The sequence below is a fragment of the Somniosus microcephalus genome, unplaced genomic scaffold (assembly GCF_052327205.1).
Source record: "Somniosus microcephalus isolate GS21.2 unplaced genomic scaffold, FLI_Smic_1.0 unresolved_chr2, whole genome shotgun sequence".
Classification (NCBI taxonomy): Eukaryota; Metazoa; Chordata; class Chondrichthyes; order Squaliformes; family Somniosidae; genus Somniosus; species Somniosus microcephalus.
Window position 1 is genome coordinate 89,854,840 of NW_028225180.1, and position 22,610 is coordinate 89,877,449.

Genomic DNA, 22,610 nt, shown 5'->3' on the forward strand with positions numbered 1-22,610 from the left:
TTAAGCATTGGTGATGTTACAAAACATTTCCATTCATCGTGTATATCTTGTATAATATATCTATTTCATATATTAAACACCTGCGTGCAGCTCCTGCCAACTTTATATTAGAAAGGCCCGTGTCCACATTTATAAATGGGAAGGGGCTATGTAAACGTCACGCTGTAATTGCGCCCTCTCACCAGCGGCAGCGCTGCAGCGGCGTGACAAGTTTACACAGGAAGTTGCTATTATAAATGTGGGCACTGCAGAGATTAAAATAAGGACAAGGCACGTGCCTGGCCGAAGGTGGGGTTGCAATGCACAGCGGGGTGCGAGTCTGGTGCAGCAGCGCCGAGTGCGGTACGGCACATCTGCTTGTTCAAGAGAACATGACACCACTAGTTTGCTGCTCGGGTAACGGACACGTTTTAACTCAAAGTGAACGCGACTGAGGTTTTATCTTCCCCGTCCCCCGCGCACCCCCCCCCGGCCCCGGCAGCGTTCTTCTCTCCACCCAAGGCCGCTGACGTGTGTGTGTGCGTGCGATGTCAGGTAAGGGGACAGCTGTGGAACTCCGCACAGCGAGATGGCCCGGAGACACATTCTGGGCCACTTGGGTGCGATGCCAGGGTGTTTGGGGGGGGGGGGGGGGGGGGAGCGGGTACCCATGGTACTGCGCCCCGTCACACGCGGAAACAACATTTAAATAGACGGGCCTGTTCCAATTCATTGGTCAGGTCAGTCAGCAATGCAGAGTCGATGAGACAGGCAGCACCATTGCAGGATCTCGGGCACGGCGGGGCTAGAAAGGGGTTAAACTGCACCACAAGTCACTCAAATCACCGTCAAATCGGTCAAACAAGTATAAATGCAACTCACGGATAACAAATTTTTTGTGACGTTTTCGATGCTGTTGGTCCTGTCTGGTATCTTCACGACAGGGACCCTTTGTAAACTAGCACTGGTGCATAAGTAGGGCAAGCCCTGTTTCACAATACCATAGGGGGAGAAAGAGACACAACAGGTTATCCCGGCAGTGCGACCAACCACAGCCCGACTGTGATTCTCATCCTCGTGTTCAAATCGCTCCATGGCCTCCTCTCCCCCTCCCTATCTCTGTAACCTCCTCCAGCCCTACAACCCTCCCTATCTCTGTAACCTCCTAAAGCCCTACAACCCTCCCTATCTCTGTAACCTCCTCCAGCCCCACAACCCTCCCTATCTCTGTAACCTCCTCCAGACCCTACAACCCTCCCTATCTCTGTAACCTCCTCCAGCCCCTACAACCCTCCCTATCTCTGTAACCTCCTCCAGCCCCTACAACCCTCCCTATCTCTGTAACCTCCTCCAGCCCCTACAACCCTCCCTATCTCTGTAACCTCCTCCAGCCCTACACCCCTCCCTATCTCTGTAACCTCCTCCAGCCCTTACAACCCTCCCTATCACTGTAAACTCCTCCAGTCCCTACAACCCTCCCTATCTCTGTAACCTCCTCCAGCCCTACACCCCTCCCTATCTCTGTAACCTCCTCCAGCCCTACAACCCTCCCTATCTCTGTAACCTCCTCCAGCCCTACACCCCTCCCGATCACTGTAACCTCCTCCAGCCCCAACAACCCTCCCTATCTCTGTAACCTCCTCCAGCCCTAAACCCCTCCCTATCTCTGTAACCTCCTCCAGCCCTACAACCCTCCCTATCTCGGTAACCTCCCCCAGCCCTACAACCCTCCCTATCTCTGTAACCTCCTCCAGCCCTACAACCCTCCCTATCTCTGTAACCTCCTCCAGCCCTAACCCCTCCCTATCTCTGTAACCTCCTCCAGCCCTACAACCCTCCCTATCTCTGTAACCTCCTCCAGCCCCTACAACCCTCCCTATCTCTGCAACCTCCCCCAGCCCTACAACCCTCCCTATCTCTGTAACCTACTCCAGCCCTACAACCCTCCCTATCTCTGTAACCTCCTCCAGCCCCTACAACCCTCCCTATCTCTGTAACCTCCTCCAGCCCCTACAACCCTCCCTATCTCTGTAACCTCCTCCAGCCCCTACAACCCTCCCTATCTCTGTAACCTCCTCCAGCCCCACAACCCTCCCTATCTCTGTAACCTCCTCCAGCCCCGACAACCCTCCCTATCTCTGTAACCCCATCCAGCCCTACAACCCTCCCTATCTCTGTAACCTCCTCCAGCCCCTACCACCCTCCCTATCTCTGTAACCTCCTCCAGCCCTACAACCCTCCCTATCTCTGTAACCTCCTCCAGCCCCCTACAACCCTCCCTATCTCTGTAACCTCCTCCAGCCCCTACAACCCTATCTCTGTAACCTCCTCCAGCCCCTACAACCCTCCCTATCTCTGTAACCTCCTCCAGCCCTACAACCCTCCCTATCTCTGTAACCTCCTCCAGTCCCTACAACCCTCACTATCTCTAACCTCCAGCCCCTACAACCCTCCCCCTCTCTGTAACCTCCTCCAGCCCTACACCCCTCCCTATCTCTGTAACCTCCTCCAGCCCTACAACCCTCCCTATCTCTGTAACCTCCTCCAGTCCCTACAACCCTCACTATCTCTAACCTCCAGTCCCTACAACCCTCCCTATCTCTGTAACCTCCTCCAGCCCTACACCCCTCCCTATCTCTGTAACCTCCTCCAGCCCCTACAACCCTCCCTATCTCTGTAACCTCCTCCAGCCCCTACAACCCTCCCTATCTCTGTAACCTCCTCCAGCCCCACAACCCTCCCTATCTCTGTAACCTCCTCCAGCCCCGACAACCCTCCGAGATCTCTGTAACCCCCTCCAGCCCCTACAACCCTCCCTATCTCTGTAACCTCCTCCAGCCCCTACAACCCTCCCTATCTCTGTAATCTCCTCCAGCCCCACAACCCTCCCTATCTTTGTAACCCCCTCCAGCCCCTACAACCCTCCCTATCTCCGTAACCTCCTCCAGCCCTACAACCCTCCCTATCTCTGTAACCTCCTCCAGCCCCTACAACCCTCCCTATCTCTGTAACCTCCTCCAGCCCCACAACCCTCCCTATCTCTTAACCCCCTCCAGCCCCGACAACCCTCCCTATCTCTATAACCTCCTCCAGCCCCTACAACCCTCCCTATCTCTGTAACCTCCTCCAGCCCTACAACCCTATCTCTGTAACCCCCTCCAGCCCCTACAACCCTCCCTATCTCCGTAACCTCCTCCAGCCCTACAACCCTCCCTATCTCTGTAGCCTCCACCAGCCCCAAAACCCTCCCTATCTCTGTAACCTCCTCCAGCCCTACAACCCTCCCTATCTCTGTAACCTCCTCCAGTCCCTACAACCCTCACTATCTCTGTAACCTCCTCCAGCCCTACAACCCTCCCTATCTCTGTAACCTCCTCCAGCCCTACAACCCTCCCTATCTCTGTAACCTCCTCCAGCCCTACAACCCTCCTTTTCTCTGTAACCTCCTCCAGTCCCTACAACCCTCACTATCTCTAACCTCCAGTCCCTACAACCCTCCCTATCTCTGTAACCTCCTCCAGCCCTACACCCCTCCCTATCTCTGTAACCTCCTCCAGCCCCTACAACCCTCCCTATCTCTGTAACCTCCTCCAGCCCCTACAACCCTCCCTATCTCTGTAACCTCCTCCAGCCCCACAACCCTCCCTATCTCTGTAACCTCCTCCAGCCCCGACAACCCTCCGAGATCTCTGTAACCCCCTCCAGCCCCTACAACCCTCCCTATCTCTGTAACCTCCTCCAGCCCCTACAACCCTCCCTATCTCTGTAATCTCCTCCAGCCCCACAACCCTCCCTATCTTTGTAACCCCCTCCAGCCCCTACAACCCTCCCTATCTCCGTAACCTCCTCCAGCCCTACAACCCTCCCTATCTCTGTAACCTCCTCCAGCCCCTACAACCCTCCCTATCTCTGTAACCTCCTCCAGCCCCACAACCCTCCCTATCTCTTAACCCCCTCCAGCCCCGACAACCCTCCCTATCTCTATAACCTCCTCCAGCCCCTACAACCCTCCCTATCTCTGTAACCTCCTCCAGCCCTACAACCCTATCTCTGTAACCTCCTCCAGCCCTACAACCCTCCCTATCTCTGTAACCTCCTCCAGCCCTACAACCCTCCGAGATCTCTGTGCTCCATCAATTCTGGCCTCTTGCGCATCCCCCGATTTCCATCGCTCCACCATTGGCGGCCGTGCCTTCAGCCGCCTGGGCCCTAAGCTCTGGAATTCCCTCCCTAAACCTCTCCGCCTCTCTCTCCTCCTTTAAGACGCTCCTTAAAACCGACCTCTCTGACCAAGCTTTTGGTCGCCTGTCCTAATGTCTCCTGATGTGGCTCAGGGTCTGATTTTGTCTGATTGATGCTCCTGTGCAGCGCCCTGGGACGTTTTACTCCGTTAAAGGCGCTGTGTAAATACAAGTTGATGTTGACTGTGGGATTTCGATACTTTAGATTCCCTAGTCAGATCTGGTGGTTGCAAACTAAGACTCTCTTGATTTGAAGGGTCCATTCAGACAGACGGATCTCGGTTAACTAGTGAGTCACGTTGGGCCCAAGCAGAGTGATGGCCCACAAGTGTCGCTCCTGAAGACGCCAGCCTTCACTGGGATACGCATTCCACAGGGGCCGATCGATCACCCTTGTATAACTCGCCCTGCATGCCCAGTGAGTGTTGGCAGGCTATCCCTCCAGGCAAGGCATCGCAGCCGAGCCCTCAGTGCTGCCCCTCCGACAGTGCAGCGCTCCCTCAGTACTGCCCCTCCGACAGTGCGGCGCTCCCTCAGTACTGCCCCTCCGACAGTGCGGCGCTCCCTCAGTACTGCCCCTCCGACAGTGCGGTGCTCCCTCAGTACTGCCCCTCCGACAGTGCGGAGCTCCCTCAGTACTGCCCCTCCGACAGTGCGGCGCTCCCTCAGTACCGCCCCTCCGACAGTGCGGCGCTCCCTCATTACTGACCCTCCGACAGTGCGGCGCTCCCTCAGTACTGCCCCTCCGACAGTGCGGCGCTCCCTCAGTACCGTCCCTCCGACAGTGCGGCGCTCCCTCAGTACTGCCCCTCCGACAGTGCGGCGCTCCCTCAGTACTGCCTCTCCGACAGTGCGGCGCTCCCTCAGTACTGCCCCTCCAACAGTGCAGCGCTCCCTCAGTACTGCCCCTCCAACAGTGCGGCGCTCCCTCAGTACTGCCCCTCCGACAGTGCGGCGCTCCCTCAGTACTGCCTCTCCGACAGTGCGGCGCTCCCTCAGTACTGCCCCTCCGACAGTGCAGCACTCCCTCAGTACTGCCCCTCCGACAGTGCGGCGCTCCCTCAGTACTGCCCCTCTGACAGTGCGGCGCTCCCTCAGTACTGCCCCTCCGACAGTGCGGCTCTCCCTCAGTACTGCCCCTCCGACAGTGCGGCGCTCCCTCAGTACCGCCCCTGCGACAGTGCGGCGCTCCCTCAGTACTGCCCCGCCGACAGTGCAGCAATCCCTCAGTACTGCCCCTCTGACAGTGCTGCACTCCCTCAGTACTGCCCCTCCGACAGCGCGGCGCTCCCTCAGTACTGCCCCTCCGACAGTGTGGCGCTCCCTCAGTACTGACCCTCCGACAGTGCGGCGCTCCCTCAGTACTGCCCCTCCGACAGTGCGGCGCTCCCTCAGTACTGCCCCTCCGACAGTGCTGCGCTCCCTCAGGACTGCCCCTCCGACAGTGCGGCGCTCCCTCAGTACTGACCCTCCGACAGTGCGGCGCTCCCTCAGTACTGCCCCTCCGACAGTGCTGCGCTCCCTCAGTACTGCCCCTCCGACAGTGCTGCGCTCCCTCAGGACTGCCCCTCCGACAGTGCGGCGCTCCCTCAGTACCGCCCCTCCGACAGTGCAGCAATCCCTCAGTACCGCCCCTCCGACAGTGCGGCGCTCCCTCAGTACCGCCCCTGCGACAGTGCGGCGCTCCCTCAGTACTGCCCCGCCGACAGTGCAGCAATCCCTCAGTACTGCCCCTCTGACAGTGCTGCACTCCCTCAGTACTGCCCCTCCGACAGCGCGGCGCTCCCTCAGTACTGCCCCTCCGACAGTGCGGCGCTCCCTCAGTACTGACCCTCCGACAGTGCGGCGCTCCCTCAGTACTGCCCCTCCGACAGTGCGGCGCTCCCTCAGTACTGCCCCTCCGACAGTGCTGCGCTCCCTCAGGACTGCCCCTCCGACAGTGCGGCGCTCCCTCAGTACTGACCCTCCGACAGTGCGGCGCTCCCTCAGTACTGCCCCTCCGACAGTGCTGCGCTCCCTCAGTACTGCCCCTCCGACAGTGCTGCGCTCCCTCAGGACTGCCCCTCCGACAGTGCGGCGCTCCCTCAGTACCGCCCCTCCGACAGTGCAGCAATCCCTCAGTACCGCCCCTCCGACAGTGCGGCGCTCCCTCAGTACTGGCACCGGGGAGTATCGGCCTGGATTATGGCGCTCGAGTCTCTGGAGTGGGGGCTCGAACCCACGACCTTCTGACTCAGAGGTGGGAGTGAGGCCCACACCCGTGCATTTTCCAGCAGGAAGCACTGGGCCGAAGGTCAGGAGCGGGGAACTTGACTCTCAAATGACCTTTATATTTGAGCTGACCCCGGAGTTCAGACGTCACTGATCACGTGCTCTGCAACCCTATGGCGCCCCCTCCCCAGACACTGCCCCAAGTAGGTTCGCCATTAAGGCCGAATTGATTTCATTCAATGACTGGCAACAGCTGGTGTCCAGAGTTAGCATGGACAGGTCGGGACGAAATTCCAGGCTGGGGGCGGGTAGGCCTCGGTTTTTAAACTCACGGGCTAGTGCGCAAGCGACCCGCGCAGGTCGAGAACGCATTCCCGAGGCACGCGGGGTTAGTTATCTCAGTCCAAGGCACCGGTACTGGCCCTGCAGCGGATGCTGGTGGGTTAAGGAAGGAGTGGGAGAAATATTCAGTCGCGGCTCCTGTTCCTGATCCTCCTTCGCTGCTGTAAAGTGTGCGTGCGTGCTGCCTGTGGCGTGCGTGCTGCCTGTGGCGTGCGCGGCTGCCTGGGTGTCGACAGGATCATCGCTACGTGCCGCCCCTCCCCGGATCAATGAACTGTCTAGTCTCACGCATAAAGAATGGCCGCTGAGATGAGGTAGGAGAAAACGCCCTGGGCAGCTGTAGCCGAGCAAATGGGCAGACACGCTCAGAAACATTGGGAACAGGAGGAGGCCACTCAGCTCCTCGAGCCTGTTCCGCCATTGACCCTTAGTGTTAGGGGGATTAAATACGTGGGGTTACGGGGATAGGGTGGGATATGTGTTGGTGTCGGGGTTACGGGGATAGGGTGGGATATGTGTTGGTGTCGGGGTTACGGGGATCGGGTGGGATATGTGTCGGTGCAGGCTCGATGGGCCGAAATGGCCTCTATCTGCACTGTGGTGATTCTGTGATTCAGTGAGATCACGGCTGATCTGCATCTCAATTCCATCGACCCGCCTTGGTTCCGTATCCCTCAATACCCTGACCCAACAAAAATCTCTCCATCTCAGTTTTGAAATCTCCAATTGACCCCCAGCCTCGACAGCTTTTTGGGGGCGAGAGTTCCAGATTTCCGCCACCCTTTGTGTGAAGAAGTGCTTCCTGACATCACCCCTGAACGGCCTGGCTCTAATTTGAAGGTTCTGCCCCCTTGTTCTGGACTCCCCCCACCAGAGGAAATAGTTTCTCTCTCTCTCGACCCGATCGAATCTTTAATCATCTTAAACACCTCGATTAGATCAGCCCTTAATCTTCTACACTCGAGGGAACACAAGCCCAGTCTGTGCAACCTGTCCTCGTAATTTTACTTGCGGCTAACCCAACTGGCGACCCAGAAACCATCTGTTGCCTTAAACCCAAGTGACTAGCAAGAGCAGCGAGGAAAGACGGGCTGTGGCAACGTTGCTGAACTCTGGATCGACGTGGCGAGGGAGCCGGGCGTCTAACCTACGGGTTTGGAGTTGGCGAGGGCGCCGGAGGGGCACGTCGTCGCGAAGCTGCCCCGGTACAAACGCCACAGGGCAGTGCTGGAGGAGGAGGAGGGGTGGGGGTCGGGAGGGGCAGGAGGCCCCAGCGCACAGTCAGCGATTGAACAACTGTGCAAACTCATCCTCGGTGCGGGGGCGTGGGGGGGGGAAGGGAAATAACACGAGGCCTGCTTTAACCGTTATTAATTATATTCAAAACAACAAAAAGTTAAGAGCCCAGAGCCCTGTGGGTAGATTATTTAGAAAAATGCTGTACCGGTGTTGGAATGGTTTTGCCGATCCCCGCTGTCGAAGAGTGCAGTGAGAGATCGAGTGTCTTCTTCTGGGGAGGAAGAGAGATCAGGTTACTCGCGTGCATGGCCCAGCATCACATAGGAACAGGAGGAGGCCATTCAGCCCCTCCAGCCTGTTCCGCCATTCAATGAGATCAAGGCTGATCTGCCGCCTAACTCGATCCACCCGCCTTTGCCCCTTAATACCTTTAGTGAACAAAAAGCTATCAATTTAAAATTAACAATTGGTCCAGCATCAATTGCGGAACAGAGTCCCAAACTTCTCCCGCCCTTTGTGTGTAGAAGTGTTTCCTAATTTCACTCCTGAAAGGTCTGGCTCTAATTTTTAGACTCTGCCCCCTCGTCCTGGGACTCCCCGACCAGCGGAAATAGCCGCTCTCCGTCTACCCTGTCCATTCCCCTTAATAGCCAGGAAAACTGGCTGGCTTACTGTGCTTAGAGATTCCAGGGACTCCCCACCGCCACCCGCCACCCCCCGCCCCCGGGGAGCACCAAGGCCAACTGCGACCCCTCGCCACCCGACCGAGACTGGCTAACCCAGCGCGCCACACTGTGGAGGAGCAGAGAGACTGACTGAGGGCCCCCGAGTACCGAAATCACTGACAGCTAGTGGACAGGGGAACACAAAAAAAAATGATTTCAAAGCTAATGGAAGTGTCGGCCTTTATCTCAGAGGGGGCTGGAATACAAAGGGGTGGGAGGTTATGTTAGAGTTGATATAACCCCATCTTGGGAGTCACTGCGATCAGTTCTGGGCCCCGCACCTCAGGAAGGATAGATTGGCCTTGGCGGGAGAGCAGCGCCGATTCATCAGAAGCTTCATTGGTTGTCAGGTGCTGAGGGGCGTCCTGAGATCGTGAATAAACATAGAAACATAGAAGATAGGAGCAGGTGTCGGCCATTCGGCCCCTCGAGCCTGCTCCGCCATTCAATGAGACCATGGCTGATCATCCAAATTCAGTACCCTGTCCCTGCCTTCTCCCCATATCCCTTTAGCCTTAAGAAATATATCTAACTCCTTCTTGAATATATTTAATGAATTGGCCTCAACTGCCTTCTGTGGTAGAGAATTCCACAGGTTCACCACTCTCTGGGTGAAGAAATTCCTCCTCATCTCTGTCCTAAATGGTTTACCCCGTATCCTTAGACTGTGACCCCTGGTTCCATATAAATGCAAGTCTTTCTTGCTTTCTTACCCCCCGCCCCCACAGTCCCTCTCTCGCTAACGGCTACGGGCCTGGTGAAACAAAACACACGAGTCTTTACCAATTCCCTCTCGGGGGAGCTCGGCCTGGACCCCGGGAGCCCATTTTTGGTGGGAGTCTTGACCTCCTTTTTCGGGAACTGGATTTTCTTCAGGTCCAACCTCTCGGGAGTCACCCACTCGTCCAGGCGCTTGTTGACTGCAAAGAAGATCGATCAGATTTCAGACATTCACGAGCAGTGATTTCACCTCCCCCCCCCACCCCCCCCCACCCCACCCGAGATCAGCGCGAGCTAGGCTGGCTCCACCTGGTGCACCGAGCTGGTACAAGGGGTCAGCCTCGGCTCAGCGGGTAGCATTCTCCCCGCCTCTCGGGCCAGGGGGTTGTGGGTTCAAGGCCCCCCCCACCCCTCGCCCCGATCCCCCCCACCCGGCTCCAGAGACCCGAGCCCACAATCCAGGCTCGGGGTGGTGGTTCTGTTACGGGACGAGTAATCCAGAGAACCCAAGTTCAAAACCCCACTCCGGGCAGTTTGAGAATTCCACTTCAAATATAATAAATCTGGATATAAAAAGCCCGAATTAGTAAAAGTGACCACAGAGCTGTCGGATCGTCTTAAAAACCCAACTGGTTCACTGATGTCCCTTGTGGGAAAGACATTAAGATCATAAGGATTAGGAGCAGGAGTCGGCCATTCGGCCCCTCGAGCCTGCTCCGCCATTCAATGAGATCACGGTTGATCTTTGACCTCAACTCCACTTTCCCGCCCGATCCCCAGATCCCTCGATTCCCCTAGAGTCTAAAAACCTATCGATCTCAGCCTTGAATATACTCAACGACTGAGCCTCCACAGCCCTCTGGGGCAGAGAATTCCAAAGATTCACCGCCCTCTGAGTGAAGAAATTCCTCCTCATCTCAGTCCGAAATGGCCGACCCCTTATCCTGAGACTGTGACCCCTGGTTCTGGACTCTCCAGCCAGGGGGAAACATCCTCTCAGCATCTACCCTGTCAATCCCCCTCAGAATCTTATACATTTCAATGAGATCACCTCTCATTCTTCTAAACTCCAGAGAGTATCGGCCCATTCTACACAATCTCTCCTCATAGGACAGCCCTCTCATCCCAGGAATCAATTTAGTGAACCTTCGCTGCACCGCCTCCAAGGCAAGTATATCCTTCGATTGATCAGGAGAAGTGTTTCGAACCAGGGACCCTTTGTGTGTAAAGCAGATGTGACAACCACTGTATGGCAGAAATGTGCCCACCAAAGGAGCACCTCCAAAAACAGATCATCCGGTCATTTAGCTCAATGCTGTTTGTGGGAGCTCGCTGTGCGCAAATTGGCTGCCATGTTTCCTACATTACAACAGTGACCACACTTCAAAAAAAGTACTTCATTGGCTGTAAAGAGCACTGGGATGTCCCGAATGTTATAGTGACAGACCTGTACCCACCAGTACTGTACCCGTGTTATACAGTGACAGACCTGTACCCACCAGTACTGTACCCCAGTGTTATACAGTGACAGACCTGTACCCACCAGTACTGTACCCGTGTTATACAGTGACAGACCTGTACCCACCAGTACTGTACCCCAGTGTTATGCAGCGACAGACCTGTACCCACCAGTACTGTACCCCAGTGTTATACAGTGACAGACCTGTACCCACCAGTACTGTACCCCAGTGTTATACAGTGACAGACGTGTACCCACCAGTACTGTACCCGTGTTATACAGCGACAGACCTGTACCCACCAGTACTGTACCCCAGTGTTATACAGTGACAGACCTGTACCCACCAGTACTGTACCCGTGTTATACAGTGACAGACCTGCACCCACCAGTACTGTACCCCAGTGTTATACAGTGACAGACGTGTACCCACCAGTACTGTACCCGTGTTATACAGTGACAGACCTGTACCCACCAGTACTGTACCCCAGTGTTATACAGCGACAGACCTGTACCCACCAGTACTGTACCCCAGTGTTATACAGCGACAGACCTGTACCCCAGTGTTATACAGTGACAGACCTGTACCCACCAGTACTGTACCCCAGTGTTATACAGTGACAGACCTGTACCCACCAGTACTGTACCCCGGTGTTATACAGTGACAGACCTGTACCCACCAGTACTGTACCCCAGTGTTATACAGCGACAGACCTGTACCCACCAGTACTGTACCCCAGTGTTATACAGTGACAGACCTGTACCCACCAGTAATGTACCCAGTGTTATACAGTGACAGACCTGTACCCACCAGTACTGTACCCCAGTGTTATACAGTGACAGACCTGTACCCACCAGTACTGTACCCGTGTTATACAGTGACAGACCTGTACCCACCAGTACTGTACCCCAGTGTTATACAGTGACAGACCTGTACCCACCAGTACTGTACCCCAGTGTTACACAGTGACAGACCTGTACCCACCAGTACTGTACCCGTGTTATAGTGACAGACCTGTACCCACCAGTACTGTACCCCAGTGTTATACAGTGACAGACCTGTACCCACCAGTACTGTACCCCAGTGTTATACAGTGACAGACCTGTACCCACCAGTACTGTACCCAGTGTTATACAGTGACAGACCTGTACCCACCAGTACTGTACCCAGTGTTATACAGTGACAGACCTGTACCCACCAGTACTGTACCCGTTATACAGTGACAGACCTGTACCCACCAGTACTGTACCCCAGTGTTATACAGTGACAGACCTGTACCCACCAGTACTGCACCCCAGTGTTATACAGTGACAGACCTGTACCCACCAGTACTGTACCCCAGTGTTATACACTGACAGACCTGTACCCACCAGTACTGTACCCCAGTGTTATACAGTGACAGACCTGTACCCACCAGTACTGTACCCCCGTGTTATGCAGTGACAGGCCTGTACCCACCAGTACTGTACCCCAGTGTTATACAGTGACAGACCTGTACCCACCAGTACTGTCCCCCAGTGTTATACAGTGACAGACCTGTACCCACCAGTACTGTCCCCCAGTGTTATACAGTGACAGACCTGTACCCACCAGTACTGTACCCCAGTGTTATACAGTGACAGACCTGTACCCACCAGTACTGTACCCCGGTGTTATACAGCGACAGACCTGTACCCACCAGTACTGTACCCCAGTGTTATACAGTGACAGACCTGTACCCACCAGTACTGTACCCCAGTGTTATACAGCGACAGGCCTGTACCCACCAGTACTGTACCCCGGTGTTATACAGTGACATACCTGTACCCACCAGTACTGTACCCCAGTGTTATACAGTGACAGACCTGTACCCACCAGTACTGTACCCCAGTGTTATACAGCGACAGGCCTGTACCCACCAGTACTGTACCCCAGTGTTATACAGCGACAGGCCTGTACCCACCAGTACTGTACCCCAGTGTTATACAGTGACAGACCTGTACCCACCAGTACTGTACCCCAGTGTGAAACAGTGACAGACCTGTACCCACCAGTACTGTACCCCAGAGTTATACAGTGACAGACCTGTACCCACCAGTACTGTACCCCAGTGTTATACAGTGACAGACCTGTACCCACCAGTACTGTACCCCAGGGTTATACAGTGACAGACCTGTACCCACCAGTACTGTACCCCAGTGTTATACAGTGACAGACCTGTACCCACCAGTACTGTACCCCAGTGTTATACAGTGACAGACCTGTACCCACCAGTACTGTACCCCGGTGTTATACAGTGACAGACCTGTACCCACCAGTACTGTACCCCAGTGTTATACAGCGACAGACCTGTACCCACCAGTACTGTACCCCAGTGTTATACAGTGACAGACCTGTACCCACCAGTAATGTACCCAGTGTTATACAGTGACAGACCTGTACCCACCAGTACTGTACCCCAGTGTTATACAGTGACAGACCTGTACCCACCAGTACTGTACCCCAGTGTTATAGTGACAGACCTGTACCCACCAGTACTGTACCCCAGTGTTATACAGTGACAGACCTGTACCCACCAGTAATGTACCCAGTGTTATACAGTGACAGACCTGTACCCACCAGTACTGTACCCCAGTGTTATACAGTGACAGACCTGTACCCACCAGTACTGTACCCGTGTTATACAGTGACAGACCTGTACCCACCAGTACTGTACCCCAGTGTTACAGTGACAGACCTGTACCCACCAGTACTGTACCCCAGTGTTATAGTGACAGACCTGTACCCACCAGTACTGTACCCCAGTGTTATACAGTGACAGACCTGTACCCACCAGTACTGTACCCCAATGTTATACAGTGACAGACCTGTACCCACCAGTACTGTACCCAGTGTTATACAGTGACAGACCTGTACCCACCAGTACTGTACCCAGTGTTATACAGTGACAGACCTGTACCCACCAGTACTGTACCCCACCCCAGTTATACAGTGACAGACCTGTACCCACCAGTACTGTACCCCAGTGTTATACAGTGACAGACCTGTACCCACCAGTACTGCACCCCAGTGTTATACAGTGACAGACCTGTACCCACCAGTACTGTACCCCAGTGTTATACACTGACAGACCTGTACCCACCAGTACTGCACCCCCGTGTTATGCAGTGACAGGCCTGTACCCACCAGTACTGTACCCCAGTGTAATACAGCGACAGACCTGTACCCACCAGTACTGTACCCCAGTGTTATACAGTGACAGACCTGTACCCACCAGTACTGTACCCCAGTGTTATACAGTGACAGACCTGTACCCACCAGTACTGTACCCAGTGTTATACAGCGACAGACCTGTACCCACCAGTACCGTACCCCAGTGTTATACAGTGACAGACCTGTACCCACCAGTACTGTACCCCGGTGTTATACAGCGACAGACCTGTACCCACCAGTACTGTACCCCGGTGTTATACAGCGACAGACCTGTACCCACCAGTACTGTACCCCGGTGTTATACAGTGACATACCTGTACCCACCAGTACTGTACCCCAGTGTTATACAGCGACAGGCCTGTACCCACCAGTACTGTACCCCAGTGTTATACAGTGACAGACCTGTACCCACCAGTACTGTACCCCAGAGTTATACAGTGACAGACCTGTACCCACCAGTACTGTACCCCAGTGTTATACAGTGACAGACCTGTACCCACCAGTACTGTACCCCAGGGTTATACAGTGACAGACCTGTACCCACCAGTACTGTACCCCAGTGTTATACAGTGACAGACCTGTACCCACCAGGACTGTACCCCAGTGGTATACAGTGACAGACCTGTACCCACCAGTACTGTACCCCAGTGTTATACAGTGACAGACCTGTACCCACCAGTACTGTACCCCAGTGTTATACAGTGACAGACCTGTACCCACCAGTACTGTACCCCAGAGTTATACAGTGACAGACCGGTACCCACCAGTACTGTACCCCAGTGTTATACAGTGACAGACCTGTACCCACCAGTACTGTACCCCAGTGTTATACAGTGACAGACCTGTACCCACCAGTACTGTACCCCGGTGTTATACAGCGACAGACCTGTACCCACCAGTACTGTACCCCGGTGTTATACAGTGACATACCTGTACCCACCAGTACTGTACCCCAGTGTTATACAGCGACAGACCTGTACCCACCAGTACTGTACCCCAGTGTTATACAGTGACAGACCTGTACCCACCAGTACTGTACCCGTGTTATACAGTGACAGACCTGCACCCACCAGTACTGTACCCCAGTGTTCTACAGCGACAGACCTGTACCCACCAGTACTGTACCCGTGTTATACAGCGACAGACCTGCACCCACCAGTACTGTACCTGTGTTATACAGTGACAGACCAGTACCCACCAGTAGTGTACCCCAGTGTTATACAGTGACAGACCTGTACTCACCAGTACTGTACCCCAGTGTTATAGTGACAGACCTGTACCCACCAGTACTGTACCCGAGTGTTAGTGACAGACCTGTACCCACCAGTACCGTACCCGTGTTATACAGCGACAGGCCTGCACCCACCAGTACTGTACCCGTGTTATACAGCGACAGACCTGTACCCACCAGTACTGTACCCAGTGTTATAGAGTGACAGACCTGTACCCACCAGTACTGTACCCCAGTGTTATACAGTGACAGACCTGTACCGACCAGTACTGTACCCCAGTGTTATACAGCGACAGACCTGTACCCACCAGTACTGTACCCCAGTGTTATACAGACAGACCTGTACCCACCAGTACTGTACCCCAGTGTTATACAGTGACAGACCTGTACCCACCAGTACTGTACCCCAGTGTTATACAGTGACAGACCTGTACCCACCAGTACTGTACCCCAGTGTTATACAGTGACAGACCTATACCGACCAGTACTGTACCCCAGTGTTATACAGCGACAGACCTGTACCCACCAGTACTGTACCCCGGTGTTATACAGTGACAGACCTGTACCCACCAGTACTGTGCCCCAGTTATAGTGACAGACCAGTACCCACCAGTACTGTACCCCAGTGTTACAGTGACAGACCTGTACCCACCAGTACTGTACCCAGTGTTATACAGTGACAGACCTGTACCCACCAGTACTGTACCCGTGTTATACAGTGACAGACCTGTACCCACCAGTACTGTACCCGTGTTATACAGTGACAGACCTGTGCCCACCAGTACTGTACCCCAGTGTTATACAGTGACAGACCTGTACCCACCAGTACTGTACCCCAGTGTTATACAGTGACAGACCTGTACACACCAGTACTGTACCCCAGTGTTATACAGTGACAGACCTGTACCCACCAGTACTGTACCCCAGTGTTATACAGTGACAGACCTGTACCCACCAGTACTGTACCCGTGTTATACAGTGACAGACCTGTACCCACCAGTACTGTACCCGTGTTATACAGTGACTGACCAGCACCCACCAGTACTGTACCCCAGTGTTACACAGTGACAGACCTGCACCCACCAGTACTGTACCCCAGTGTTATACAGCGACAGACCTGTACCCACCAGTACTGTACCCCAGTGTTATATGGTGACAGACCTGTACCCACCAGTACTGTACAACAGTGTTATACAGTGACTGACCTGTACCCACCAGTACTGTACCCCAGTGTTATACAGTGACAGACCCGTACACACCAGTACTGTACCCGTGTTATACAGTGACAGACCTGTACCCACCAGTACTGTACCCCAGTGTTATACAGTGGCAGACCTGTACCCACCAGTACTGTACCCCAGTGTTATACAGTGACAGACCTGTCCCCACCAGTACTGTACCCCAGTGTTATACAGTGACAGACCTGTACCCACCAGTACTGTACCCCAGTGTTACAGTGACAGACCTGTACCCACCAGTACTGTACCCCAGTGTTATACAGTGACAGACCTGTACCCACCAGTACTGTACATCAGTGTTATACAGTGGCTGACCTGTACCCACCAGTACTGTACCCCAGTGACAGACCTGTACCCACCAGTACTGCACCCCAGTGTTATACAATGACAGACCTGTACCTACCAGTACTGTACCCGTGTTATACAGTGACAGACCTGTACCCACCAGTACTGTACCCCAGTGTTACAGTGACAGACCTGTACCCACCAGTACTGTACCCCAGTGTTATACAGTGACAGACCTGTACCCACCAGTACTGTACAACAGTGTTATACAGTGACAGACCTGTACACACCAGTACTGTACAACAGTGTTATACAGTGACGGACCTGTACCCACCAGCACTGTACCCCAGTGTTATAGTGACAGACCTGTACCCACCAGCACTGCACCCCAGTGTTACAGACTGACAGACCTGTACCCACCAGTACTGTACCCCAGTGTTATACAGTGACAGACCTGTACCCACCAGTACTGTACCCCAGTGTTATACAGTGACAGACCTGTACCCACCAGCACTGCACCCCAGTGTTGTACAGCGACAGACCTGTACCCACCAGTACTGTACCCCAGTGTTATAGAGTGACAGGCCTGTACCCACCAGTACTGTACCCCAGTGTTATACAGTGACAGACCTGTACCCACCAGTATTGTACCCCAGTGTTATACAGTGACAGACCTGTACCCACCAGTACTGTACCCCAGTGTTATACAGTGACAGACCTGTACCCACCAGTACTGTGCATCTGTGTTATACAGTGACTGACCTGTACCCACCAGTACTGTACCCCAGTGACAGACCTGTACCCACCAGTACTGTACCCCAGTGTTATACAGTGACAGACCTGTACCCACCAGTACTGTACCCCAGTGTTATACAATGACAGACCTGTACCCACCAGTACTGTACCCCAGTGTTATACAGTGACAGACCTGTACCCACCAGTACTGTACCCCAGTGTTATACAGTGACAGACCTGTACCCACCAGTACTGTACCCGTGTTATACAGTGACAGACCTGTACCCACCAGTACTGTACCCGTTATACAGTGACTGACCAGCACCCACCAGTACTGTACCCCAGTGTTACACAGTGACAGACCTGCACCCACCAGTACTGTACCCCAGTGTTATACAGCGACAGACCTGTACCCACCAGTACTGTACCCCAGTGTTATATGGTGACAGACCTGTACCCACCAGTACTGTACAACAGTGTTATACAGTGACTGACCTGTACCCACCAGTACTGTACCCCAGTGTTATACAGTGACAGACCCGTACACACCAGTACTGTACCCGTGTTATACAGTGACAGACCTGTACCCACCAGTACTGTACCCCAGTGTTATACAGTGGCAGACCTGTACCCACCAGTACTGTACCCCAGTGTTATACAGTGACAGACCTGTCCCCACCAGTACTGTACCCCAGTGTTATACAGTGACAGACCTGTACCCACCAGTACTGTACCCCAGTGTTACAGTGACAGACCTGTACCCACCAGTACTGTACCCCAGTGTTATACAGTGACAGACCTGTACCCACCAGTACTGTACCCCAGTGTTATACAGTGACAGACCTGTACCCACCAGTACTGTACCCCAGTGTTATACAGTGACAGACCTGTACCCACCAGTACTGTACCCCAGTGTTATACAGTGACAGACCTCTGCCCACCAGTACTGTACCCGTGTTATACAGCGACAGAGCTGTACCCAGTTTAATATACCCCCTTGTTTACAATGCAACAAATCTTTGGCAAGATGATAAAGTTGCAAATAGACGGAGGAAAGAGCAAGTTACTGAGCAATACTTACAGTCTATGTAATGGACGTAGAACACCTTCCTTCCACTGATGTCTTTAACGCTCAGGATCTCAGCAAGTGCTGGATTGAAGAGGACCAAATAACACGTCAGTTATAATTGCTGAATAGCCCCGCCCCAGTCCCACATATCTCACACCCAGGCATCCCCCCGACCATCTACTGTCAACATAGCAATGCCTCTTTACTCTGATATGCAGAGGCCGCTCCCCATTGATATGTTTGTTCTAGCCCACTGCCTTTATTCTCCTCCCCTGAAGGGGCTGACTCCTGCTGTGGTTCGGTTCCCACGGGGCAGCAGCCATCCTCGAAACAGGAGGAGGCCGCTCAGCCCCTTTGAGCCTGTCCCGCAGAATAAAACACAGCTTTCTCTTTACATGTAATGACGGACCTGCTGGGTATTTTGTGCATTTGGGGTTTTTAATTTCAAGCATTTCCTTTTCCTAAGGTGTCCAGCAATCAGTTTTTTACTTTTTATTTAGATCTTTCATTGTTTGTACAACAAAGAAGTTGGTTAGGCTGTCAAGCTGCTTTGGGATTGACTGCAGTCCTGAAAGGCGCTGTGTAAATGCAATTTATGCAATGTTAAAAAGATTCGAGAGGGTAGATGGAGAGAAGATATTTCCTGTGGTGGGGGGAGTCCAGAACAAGGGGGCAGAACCTTCAAATTAGAGCCAGGCCGTTCAGGGGTGATGTCAGGAAGCACTTCTTCACACAAAGGGTGGCGGAAATCGGGAACTCTTCCCCCAAAAAGCTGTTGAGCCTGGGTCTGGAATTCCCTCCCTAAACCTCTCCGCCTCTCTCTCCTCCTTTCAGACACTCCTTAAAACCCACCTCTTTGACCAAGCTTTTGATCTCATATCTCCTTCTTTGGCTCACCAGAACGATACCGGGGCTAAAAGGGTTAATTTACGAGGACAGGTTGCACAGACTGGGCTTGTATTCCCTCGAGTTTAGAAGATTAAGGGGTGATCTGATCGAGGTGTTTGAGATGATTAAAGGACTCGATCGGGTCGAGAGAGAGAAACTATTTCCTCTGGTGGGGGGAGTCCAGAACAAGGGGGCAGAACCTTCAAATTAGAGCCAGGCCGTTCAGGGGTGATGTCAGGAAGCACTTCTTCACACAAAGGGTGGCGGAAATCTGGAACTCTCTCCCCCAAAAAAGCTGTCGATGCCGGGGGTCAATCGGAAATTTCAAAATTGAGATTCATAGACTTTTGTCCGGTAATAGTAACAACGGATATGGAGCAAAGGCAGGGAAATGGAATTGAGGTGCAGCTGGTGGGACACTCTCTTACACCTCACAATCAGAAGGTTGTGGGTTCGAGTCCCACTCCAGAGACTCCAGCCGGACACTCCCAGTGTCATTACCAAGGGAGCGCCGCACTGTCGGAGGGGCAGTACTGAGGGAACTCCGCACTGTCGGAGGGGCGGTACTGAGGGAGCGCTGCACTGTCGGAGGGGCGGTACTGAGGGAGCGCCGCACTGTCGGAGGGTCAGTACTGAGGGAGCGCCGCACTGTCGGAGGGTCAGTACTGAGGGAGCGCCGCACTGTCGGAGGGGCGGTACTGAGGGAGCGCTGCACTGTCGGAGCGGCAGTACTGAGGGAACTCCGCACTGTCGGAGGGGCAGTACTGAGGGGGCGCCGCACTGTCGGAGGGGCAGTACTGAGGGAGCGCCGCACTGTCGGAGGGGCAGTACTGAGGGAGTGCCGCACTGTTGGAGGGGCGGTACTGAGGGAGCGCCGCACTGTCGGAGGGGCAGTACTGAGGGAGCGCCGCACTGTCGGAGGGGCAGTACTGAGGGAGCGCCGCACTGTCGGAGGGGCACTACTGAGGGAGCGCTGCACTGTCGGAGGGGCAGTACTGAGGGAGCGCCACACTGTCGGAGGGGCAGTACTGAGGGAGCGCCGCACTGTCGGAGGGGCAGTACTGAGGGAGCGCCGCACTGTCGGAGGGGCAGTACTGAGCGAGCGCCGCACTGTCGGAGGGGCAGTACTGAGCGAGCGCCGCACTGTCAGAGGGGTAGTACTGAGGGAGCACCACACTGTCGGAGGGGCAGTACTGAGGGAGCGCTGCACTGTCGGAGGGTCAGTACTGAGGGAGCGCCGCACTGTCGGAGGGGCCGTCCTTCGGGTGAGATGTTAAGCCGTGAGGTGGTGAAAGGCGCTATAGCAATGCAAGTTCTTTCGCTCCCCATCCCTTTAAGATGCAGCTGTGTCTTTCCTGCCCCCATCATAAAATATAGAACAAACCAGCGCCACCCGGCGGCGGGAAGCAGTCAACGCACCGAGCCACAGCGCCACCCGGCGGCGGGGAGGAGTGAGCGCACCGAGTGACAGCGCCACCCGGAGGCGGGGAGGAGTGACCGCACCGAGTCACAGCGCCACCCGGCGGCGGGGTGGAGTGAACGCACCGAGTCACAGCGCCACCCGGCGGCGGGGAGGAGTGAACGCACCGAGTCACAGCGCCACCCGGCGGCGGGGAGGAGTGAACGCACCGAGTCACAGCGCCACCCGGCGGCGGGGAGGAGTGACCGCACCGAGTCACAGCGCCACCTGGCGGCGGGGAGGAATCAGCGCGCCGAGTCACAGCGCCACCCGGCGGCGGGGAGGAGTGAGTGCACCAAGTCACAGCGCCACCCGGCGGCGGGGAGGAGTGACCGCGCCTCCTCCCCGGGAATCGCCCGTCCCGGCCTGGCCGCCATTTTGCCGACTCACGCCACTCGTCCTCGTTCTCTTGGTTCCGCCGCAACACGGGCAGCCGGCAGCCCTCGATCACCTCCATCCGAGAGAGAGGGCGAGCCGCCGAGGCGGTGGGTGGCGGGCCGCCGTTGCCTGCCTCCCTCCGGGTCCGCGCGCCGCCGCTCCGTCCGCCCGCTCGGCTCAGCCGCTCGCCGCTGCCGCCATCTTGTGTGGTCAGGACCCCGGGGGGAAGGGCGGCTGCGGGCCGCCTGCTCAGAAACACAATCACAGAGAGCACGCGAGAGAGAATAGAGTCAACACAGAGAGAGAGACAGAGAGAGAGAATAGAGTCAGCACAGAGAGACAGAGAACAGAGCTCAGAGAACAGCCCCCACACACACACACACTGCCCGGGAAACTACACACCGCCAGGACCCGCCGGGGCAACCTCCTCACTGCCTGAGAGAGAGAGACAGAGAACAATCGACAGCACCCAGCCTCACCCAATATGAATCCAAGGTTAAATTCCTCCTCTATGCAGACGACCTGGTTCTGCTGTCACCAACTAAGGAGGGTCTACAGCAGAACCTGGATCTGCTGGAGTCGTACTGCAAGACTTGGGCCCTGACAATAAATCCCCAAAAAACCAAAGTCCTTGTGTTCCAGCAAAGATCCAGACATCAGGGACCCAAAATAAATTTCACACTAGGATCAACCAAAATTGAACAAACCACTAACTACACATACTTGGGCTTAAAAATCAGTTCTACGGGAAATTTCAAACTGGCTGTGAATGAACTGAAAGAGAAAGCAAGAAGGGCTTTCTATGCCATTAAAAAAGCAATCCAAATAGAAATCCCAATTAGCATTTCGCTCAAAATTTTCAAATCAGTAATTGAACCAATTGCACTCTATGGCAAAATGGGACAAATACCCAATTGAGATCCTACATGCAGAATTCTGTAAAAGTATCCTCCGGACTCAAAGGAAAACCGTAAACAATGCATGCAGGGCAAAACTAGGCCAATATCCATTAATAATCACTATCCAAAAAAGAGCCACCAAATTTTGGAAACACCTAGAAATGAGCAACCTCCAATGCTATCATTACGAAGCCCTGAAATGCCAAGAGAGGACCATAAAGAAGAATACCCTCAGTCAACTAGTCCTGGGACTCAGTGAAGTAACTACTAACACTACTAACAATAACCAGCCCCAGGACAGTGACAGCGTAACACAAAGAAT

At 54.5% G+C, this 22,610-nt stretch overlaps 1 protein-coding gene across 6 annotated transcripts in view; it reads right to left on the reverse strand.

The window, feature by feature from the left end:
• Window positions 1-21,596, reverse strand: part of LOC147092985 (histone acetyltransferase KAT5) — a 54,717-nt gene extending 33,121 nt beyond the window's left edge. For 2 of the 6 annotated variants that reach the window (XM_085976319.1, XM_085976316.1), the window contains exons 1-2: window positions 9,521-9,653; window positions 8,218-8,280 (exon numbers count right to left, since the gene is read on the reverse strand). Coding sequence is in view for 1 of the 6 variants with exons in the window: in XM_085976314.1 (XP_085832440.1) it covers window positions 862-966; window positions 8,218-8,283; window positions 9,521-9,657; window positions 18,677-18,745; window positions 21,402-21,468 (444 nt within the window). In the remaining 5 variants the exon portion in view is untranslated. Of the gene's footprint in view, window positions 1-861; window positions 967-8,217; window positions 8,284-9,520; window positions 9,658-18,676; window positions 18,746-21,401 lie in introns of those variants that run through there. The other 4 variants (XM_085976317.1, XM_085976315.1, XM_085976314.1 and 1 more) reach the window with 3 other exon arrangements.
• Window positions 21,597-22,610: the final 1,014 nt, after the last annotated feature.